Genomic DNA, 8,523 nt, shown 5'->3' with positions numbered 1-8,523 from the left:
TCTTGAACTCAGGGTCTGATTGTTCTCCTTAATAAAAGCTTATTTGCTTAAGGCTAGTGCTTGACCACAGCCTCCACGCCTGACTTTTTGGAAGTTTATTAGAAGAGTTAGATATTTCTTCCTGAGCTGGTATAAAACCTTGTTTCTCAGGTCTCAGTATCCTGAGTAGTTAGGATTATAGGTGTGAGCTACCAGTACTTGGCAAGAAAGAAAAATATACTTTTTACAGATAAATAACAGTGGAAGATCCCTTTAATCCCTGAATTGTCTATTAAAGCAGAGTAATACATTTTTTCTTTCATGGAAGGAATTCCATCTGAGATAAATTCAAGACAGGGTATTATATGGTAGATGTTTACTAAGCATAAATTAGTGGTTGCTGTGTGTTCACTTGTAGAGTAAGAAATGTTTTATGAACCCTTTCTTGTCATCTTATTGTTTCAGTTTCTTTTTTATAAGAAAGCAGTCAAATACATTGTAGCAATATATTTTGATTATGATCTAATATGATCCAGAGGGAAAAATTATAAATACTTAACTAGAGAAGATTCTAAAGGTTCCCAGTGCACAGAACTGACAACAATTAAGGTGATGAAAATTCTAGTTACCCTTAATTGGTTGTAACACATTTTATATGAGTATTAAGTTATAATACTGTAACCCTTAAATAGGTATAAATAATCTACGCTAATCTAAGAAAATGAAAATCTGACTTTGTTACCATTAACCATTATTTTCTATTAAACAGTAGATAAATTGCATTTTAAAAACTTGGAATCTTTTGATCTGTAATTTTGGCTTTATATTTCTAATTTTTGTTTATTTAATTTCAGTAATCTTTTCTATGTATTAGTATATGGGAGTTACATATTATTTTGTTAATATGAAATTTATACAATTTGTTGAAGCTGTGACTATGTAACATTAGTCCTTTATTCTAATGTCCAATATTTTGTTCCTGGTTTAAAGTTATATTACTGATTTGCATCCTATAAACTAGTTATACACTACTAACAGCTGTTTTTAGTAAATTTCTAAACTTTTTCTTTACATAAAATTCTGCTAATAAAAACAGGCTTAATTCCTAACAAAGAGAAACACAGACAGAAAAAGTACGTGAATGAGAGAGAATGAGCTATATATGCAAAGAGAACACATATACGTATGTGCATTTATGTCTGAATGTATGTGCTTTAGTATATAGTTACTTAGGAAAATGGGAAAGTGAGATTTTTTTTGTTTTTACCCCTAAAGTCCAAGAATGTGTGTTTGGAAGAAAGACATGTATCTCCCATAGAAAGTTGAGAAGGAAACAAATCTTTACCTTTTCTTTCTTTTAAATACAGTTTGTTGTGGTAGAATAGTGATAATTTTACTCTTTATTATATTTTCTTAGTTCAGCCATTGATATTTAGAACTTCTCTTCAGAATATCATCTGGAAATAAACCGAATCACAGGCATATGTTAAATCTAAAACAAATTATTTTTCACACCGCGATATTAGTGTTGCCTACCTTAAAGAGTACTTAAATGTAGATTGTTATTTTCAAACTATTCAGTCATTTGTTTATTTAGTTTTTGTGGTTACTTACTGTAGGAAAAGGCTCATATTAAGCTTTTCCCCCCAACATAAGCATAGTTTAATTGCCTTTACTTTTATCACTTAAGAACATATTTGATCAATTCCTGTTTTGGATTTAACTTTTAGAATTTAAAGAATCACCCTGATCAGCCAGCTATTATCTTACTTTTGAGACAAGTTCAGTGTAAATCACTCCTAGAGTCACAAAAGCCGCTTCCAGATGCTGTGCTTGAAGAACTTCAGAAAACAGTAATGTCCAACTCAACCTCTGTTCCAGCTTGGCAAGTAAGTTTTCTTCTTTCTTATGACATGAGTCCTGAAGTAAAATGCTCCATCATACTAGTTGCGGTCAGGGGTAAATACCATCTTTACTTGTCTTGTTTTTAAATTTTAAATTGTTTTTAATATATATCTGCCAACCTGAAGCTGTGGAGTATTGTTAGAATAACCAAGGATGTTGAATGATAATCTAGGATCTACTTCTATAAAACTTCAAATTTTTCTTAATGGTTGGTTGAAAACATCCTTAATTTAAAACAGTGAAAATACTATCTTATGCCTGCAGTTGATGTAAGAGAGATTAAGAAGTTGTAGACATTTTATAGTAAGGGTACTATAAAGTTATTTTGTTTTTTTTTTAATTCTACCTTTACAAGGAATGTGTATAGGTTTTGACCAATGTACTTTATATGTACCCCACATTTGAGATTTTAGTGAGAATTTAGTGCTTTTAGTATAAAGATTTTTTGGGATTTATACTTATATCACCAGATCATCTGCTGTTTACCTGGTTACAGTTATCAACAAAGACGAATACACAATGATTACTGTGTTCTTTATTCCTATTGATAGTGAAATTCAGGTGTCACTTTATTCAACTTGTATTTCTTTTTGTGCCCCAGCGAAGGTACCAAAGAAACATTTTAGTGCAGATTTCATAGAAGTTTATTTTACTACAATTTGTTCTTCATCCTGATCTTTTCTTATATCATCTATTTACTATTCCTACTTTTGATAACTAAAGAGATTATCAAATGTAATAAATTAGTGAATTGTGCATGCTGACCATCCATTTTATTCAAATCCACTTAATTTAAAGATAGTGCTTCTATTTTTGCAAATGAGATACTGGTGATTCACATATGAGATAGTCTTTATCATGGAGGGACTTACCTTGTTAAACTAAAAGGAAAAAAATTAAAGGATAAAGTAGACCATAAGTAAAGTCCTAAAATATTGCATGTATGTATTTTATGTGTTTTCTTTTAATGTTATATGATTTTTTCATCTCATTTGAGGAATATATTGTATATCCCTTTTATCATTGATGGTCACATGGGATATTCTAGGTTTGTTTTGGTGGATATGAGGGTATTAGTATCTTTATCTGATGACTAATAATGTTAAGTAACGTTGTACTCATTAACTCTTCAAGTATCTTCTTTTGTGTAGTTTCTTGCTTTTTGCAGTTTTTAATAAGCTCTTTGTTTTTATCTTACTCATAGTTTAATTCATTTTTCCAATGATTATAGTTCATCATGGTATCTAGATACAAGTACACTTTCAACTGTATTAAACACCTTTCTCACATTCGTGGCTAGCCTTAGCACATTCTCTGTGTTATTTGTAAACATTAATTAAGTTTTTTTTTTGTATTGATCCTGGAGCTTGAACTCAGAGCTTGGACATTATCTCTGAGCTTTTGGCTTAAGGCTAGCATTCTACCATTTGAACCCCAGCTCCACTTCTGATTTGTTGGTGGTTAATTGGAGTCTCATGGACTTTCCTTCTTGGGCTTTAAACCTTGATCCTCAGATCTCTTGCCTCTTGAGTAGTTAGAAGACAGTTGTGAACCATCATCATTCAGTTTAACATATCTTAATTTTAATTGTCTACTCTAATATTTGTAAGTGGTTAATGTTTTATTGGTTTGCTCTATTTAAGAACTACTTGCTTACTCAAAGTTCATAAAATTATTCTTTAAGTGTTTTGTTTTATACATCTTATTGCTTTACTTTTCACATTTAGGTCTACAACTTACCCTCGAAAATTTTCTGAATTTTTTTTTCCCCGTATGGATATGTAATTGACTGAGTACCATTATTTTAAAAGACTATTAGCTCCCACTGAGTTATTGTGATGTCTTTATCATAAATCAGCTCATTATGTATCTTTAGAAATCCCTATTCTTTTCAATTTATTTGTTTATTCTTGCTTATAACTTCATAATGTCTTAATGTATGTTAACATTAAAATGACCTTCACCTTCAAATTGTTTTAGATCATTTGTATTTTCATGTAAATTGTTGCTTTCTGTATGTACACCCAAGAATCCTTTTGAGATCTTCCTTGAGACTAAATAAAATCTATAGTTTAATTTTGGGGAAAATTGAAAAATAATATTCAGTATACTGAGTTTTCCTATCCATGAATGTGGTATTTTCCTCACTTTAATTAAATGTGATATTTTTTCAGCAGTATTTTACATTTTGTAATTTAGAGATCTTTTACATCATTAGTTCTAAAGTTGATTTCTAGATTTTTGTCATTTTAGGGGTTCTTTTTTTTTTTTTTTTTTTTGATGTCATGGGGCTTTGGGAACGCTGGGCCTGGGAGCTGTCCCTAAACTCTTCAGCTCAAGGTGAGCACTCTACCACTTGAGCCACAGTGTCACTTCCAGTTTTCTGGTGATTAATTGGACATAAGATTCTTACAGACTTTCCTGCCTGGGCTAGCTTTGAACCACAATCCTCAGATCTCAGCCTCATGTGTAGCTAGGATTACAGGCGTGAGCCACCCAGCTCCTGGCTAGAAGTTCATTTTTCAATTGCTTTTTAAAATTTAAATTTGATTTTTATTGAAAAGATGATGAGATGGGGGTTACAATTACATAAATAAGGTAATGAGTACTTTTGTTTTTAATCATTTTATCCCATCCTCATTGTCTCCCATTTACTCCTCCCTGTTCACCTCCCCACAAGTTGTAAGGTTCATATCCAACATAGGGTCAAGTGAGTATTAATGTTGCATTAGTTCATCCTTTTTCCTGCTGTTTCTGTGATTTCCTTTCCCTTCCATATTGAAAAATCTTACATATAAGACACAAGGTACAGAAAACTAAGAGAAAGAACAACAGCAACATAAAAACAAAACTAAAACTACATACAGGACATAATAAGAACCTGTTGTTTCCATATATTGGAGTTCACGTTGATATGCTTCATTATATGTGGTCCTGTGCACTAAGCAATTGGGTTATTGACATCCCCAGTTAAGAATATAGTTGCATGATTTCCCTCACTTTTAAGTTGCTTTTTGTCACATTCCTACCTTTCTATTTTTTGGAGGATATACTTAGCTCCAAATATGTGGAAATTAAGTTCTTTTTTGCTGGGGCTTGGTCTAAGCTTGGGCACCATCTCTGAGCTTCTTTTGCTCAAGGAGATTCCTCTATCACTTGAGCCACAGCACCACTTCTAGCTTTTTTGAGTAGTTTATTGGAGATAAGAGTTTCACAGAGTTTCCTGCCAGGGCTGGCTTCAAACTGTGATCCCCAGATCTCAACCTCCTGAGTAGTTAGGATTACAGGTATGAGACACCAGCACCTAGCTTTAAGTTCATTTTTTATAGATTGATCCATCCGCAACCTTGCCTGACATACTTATTGTTTGGAATACTTTTGCTATTAATTTCTATAATCTTTAAAGGAAATTCCTCTATACTGAATTTATTGATAGAAATTTGTTTTTAAATAATAAATGGAATGACCCGTTTGATTCCATTGATTAGCTTGAATTTTACCAAACCCTTTTTGATGTTTATTAGAATCATCCTACTTAGTTATTGTATATTATCTTTATATTTTGCTGTCAACTCTTTCTTTCTCTCTTTCTGCAGCATTGATTCAGCCTTGTGCTTGTTAGGCAGGTGCACTGCCACTTGAGCCACACCTTTAGCTCCTTTATTTTTGAGGTAGGGTTTGGCTTCCTGGTTGGCTGTGATCCTCTTATTGTGCTTCTCCATGTTGGTGGGGATGAGAGGTACATATCATTGTACTCAGCCATTGTGCTACCCTTGTAGGTGGCATAACAGGCACATGCCACCACACCCAGCAGTTGGTTGAGATAGAATCTTAAAAACTTTTTTTTGCCAAGGCTGGCTTTGAACTGTAATCCCCTGCTCTCCACTCTGAAGTAACAGTAGAATTACAGATTTGAGCCAAATTACTATTTGTTTGGAAAGACTTACCATTGAAGTTATTTAGGTAAGGATCGTTTTTATGGAAACATTTCTATTTATAGATTAAAGGTGTTTCATAAGGTCTATTAAGATTTTAAGTTTTTTTTTAACATTAAGTACAAAGAATTCTTCCAGTGAATCTCAATTTCAAATATATTGGCATGGAATTGTTATGCTAGTCTCTTTAACATTTACAAGATCTACAATTACTTTCCCATTTTGGTTATCCTATTTATAATTTTTATTTTCCTATTTTGTCTTTAAAACTTGGCAACTTTATTGTTCTTTTCAAAACATAACTTTCTGTTTTAGTGATTTCTTTTTATTATACACTCTGTATATGTTATTTGTTTCCCTCTTTGTTCTTTTCCTTTGGATTTAATTTGTTTACCCTTCATCCAAGCTTCTTGAAGTAGAATTTCCAAGATTTTATGTAGTACTCTCTTTGTTATACATACTTATAAGTAAATATGTACATATGTATCACATACAATAATAATAATGATATAATAATAATAATAATATGTGTATTTTCCCTTTTTGACAGTGTTGGAGTTTGAATTTAGCGCCTGGCACTTGCTAAGCAAGCCCTCTACCACTTGAGCCAAACCTTTAACTCTTTATTTTTTTTATTGTCAAGGTGATGTACAGAGGGGTTACAGTTACATACATCATTTTTTCTGATGGAAGCACACACACACACACAAACACACACCACATTTTCTTGATCCATTCATCTACTGAGGGGCATATGGGTTAGTTCCATATCCTGACTATGATGAATAATCCTGCGATAAACATAGTTGTGCTGGTAGCTTTAGTATGGCCTTGTGATCTGTTGGGTAAATGCCCAGAAGTGGGATTGCTGAGTCATAGGGGAGCTCTAGGTGTAGTCTCTTGAGAAAACTCCATACTGTTTTCCAGAGTGGTTGAACAAGTTTACACTCCCACCAACAGTGCAGTAACATTCTCTTTGGCCATATTCCCTCCAGCATCTGTTGTTATTAGATTTCTTGATTATAGCCATTCTAACTGGGGTGAGGTGGAATCTTAATATTGTTTTGATTTGCATTTCTTTTATGGCCAGAGAAGTTGAGCATTTCTTCTTGTGTCTATTGGCCATTCTTATTTCCTCTTCAGAGAAGTCTCTCTTTAAGGCTTTAGCCCACTTATTAATTGGGCAGTTTTTTGAGGATTTGTTTTCGGGGGAGTTAATTTTTTGATTTCTAAGTATATTTTAGATATAAGGCCCATGTCTGTTATATGGCTAGTGAAGATCTTCTCCCAATTCTTGGGCTTTTTATTGATCTTGCTAGCTATGTCGTTTGCCATGCCGAAGCTCTGCAGTTTAATGCAATCCCATTTGTCCAACCTTCCTTTGATTTGTTGTGTTTCTGGGTCTTTATTAAGAAAATTTCAGGCTCTGCCAAGGAGCCCTAGATTTTCTTCTATTCCTTCCTGTAATGTTTTCAGGGTGTCTAGTTTTACTTTGAGGTCTTTGATGCATTTGCAGTTTATTCTGGTGCAGGGTGATATATGAGGATCTAACTTTAGTTTTCTACAGGTGTTTAACCAGTTTTGCCAGCACCATTTTTTGGAGAGGCTGTCTTTTTTCCAAACTGTTTTTTTGGCTCCTTTATCAAAGATTTGGTGGCTATAGGTCTGTGGGTTCATTTCTGGGTCTTCAGTTCTATTCCATTGGTCCTGAGGTCTGTTCCTGTGCCAGTACCAAGCTGTTTTGATTACTATAGCTTAGTAGTAGAGTTTGAAGTTTAGTATTGATATTCCTCCAGCACTGTTCTTTCTGGTAAAGATTGCTTTGCTTTTGCTATTTGGGGTCTTTTATTGTTCCATGTGAATATTTGGATTGCTTCTTCAATTTCCTTGAAGAATAAGGTTGGGATATTGATGGGTATTGCACTGAATTTGTAGATAGTCTTTGGCAGTACTGCCATTTTCATGATATTAAACCTCCCAATCCAAGATCATGGGAGGTTTTTCCACTTCCTTAGTTGTTCTTTAATTTCCTTTTTCAAGTTTTTAAAGTTTTCATCATAGAGGTCCTTTACTTCTTTGGTTAAGTTAATTCCTAGGTGTTTTCTTTTTTATGGGGCTATTACACATGGAGTTGCTTTCCTGATTTCATCTGCGCTCTTCTCATTATTGGAATACAGAAAAGGCATTACTTTTTGAGGGTTAATTTTATACCTTGCAACTTTGCCAAAGTTTTGGATCAGCTCGAGTAACTTGAGAGTAGAGTCCATGGGATTCTTTAAATGCAAGATCATGGCATCTGCAGAGAGGGAGAGTTTTACTTCATGTTTCCCTATTTGGGTCCCCTGTATGTTTGTATCTTGTCTTATTGCTCTAGCTAGGGATTCTAATATTAAGTTAAAGAGGAATGGAGAGAGTGGACATCCTTGTCTTGTTCCTAAATTTAGAGGAAATGGCTTTAGCTTTTCCTCTTTAAGTATAATGCTGGTTGTAGGTTTGTCATACACAGCCTTTATTATATTGAGGAATGTTCCATGGATTCTTAGTTTCTCAGAGCTTTCATCATAAAAGAGTGTTGGATCTTGTCCAGTGCTTTTTCTGTGTCTATTGAGATGATCAGGTGGTTCTTATTTATCCTTGGTTTTGTTGATGTGATGAATTACATTAATTGACTTGTGTAACTGAACCAGCTTTGCATCCCTGAAAT

General features: G+C 33.5%; 1 protein-coding gene across 5 annotated transcripts in view; it reads left to right on the top strand.

The window, feature by feature from the left end:
* Ttc37 (tetratricopeptide repeat domain 37) overlaps positions 1 to 8,523 on the top strand; it is an 87,668-nt gene that overhangs the window by 65,168 nt on the left and 13,977 nt on the right. For 4 of the 5 annotated variants that reach the window (XM_013022068.1, XM_013022067.1, XM_013022071.1 and 1 more), the window contains exon 37: positions 1,710 to 1,868. In XM_013022068.1, the coding sequence (XP_012877522.1) occupies positions 1,710 to 1,868 (159 nt within the window). Of the gene's footprint in view, positions 1 to 444; positions 574 to 1,709; positions 1,869 to 8,523 lie in introns of those variants that run through there. The other variant, XM_013022072.1, reaches the window with a different exon arrangement.

This window comes from Dipodomys ordii, unplaced genomic scaffold (assembly GCF_000151885.1).
Source record: "Dipodomys ordii isolate 6190 unplaced genomic scaffold, Dord_2.0 Scaffold59, whole genome shotgun sequence".
Lineage (NCBI taxonomy): Eukaryota > Metazoa > Chordata > Mammalia > Rodentia > Heteromyidae > Dipodomys > Dipodomys ordii.
This window is presented reverse-complemented; position numbering and strand designations above follow the sequence as displayed.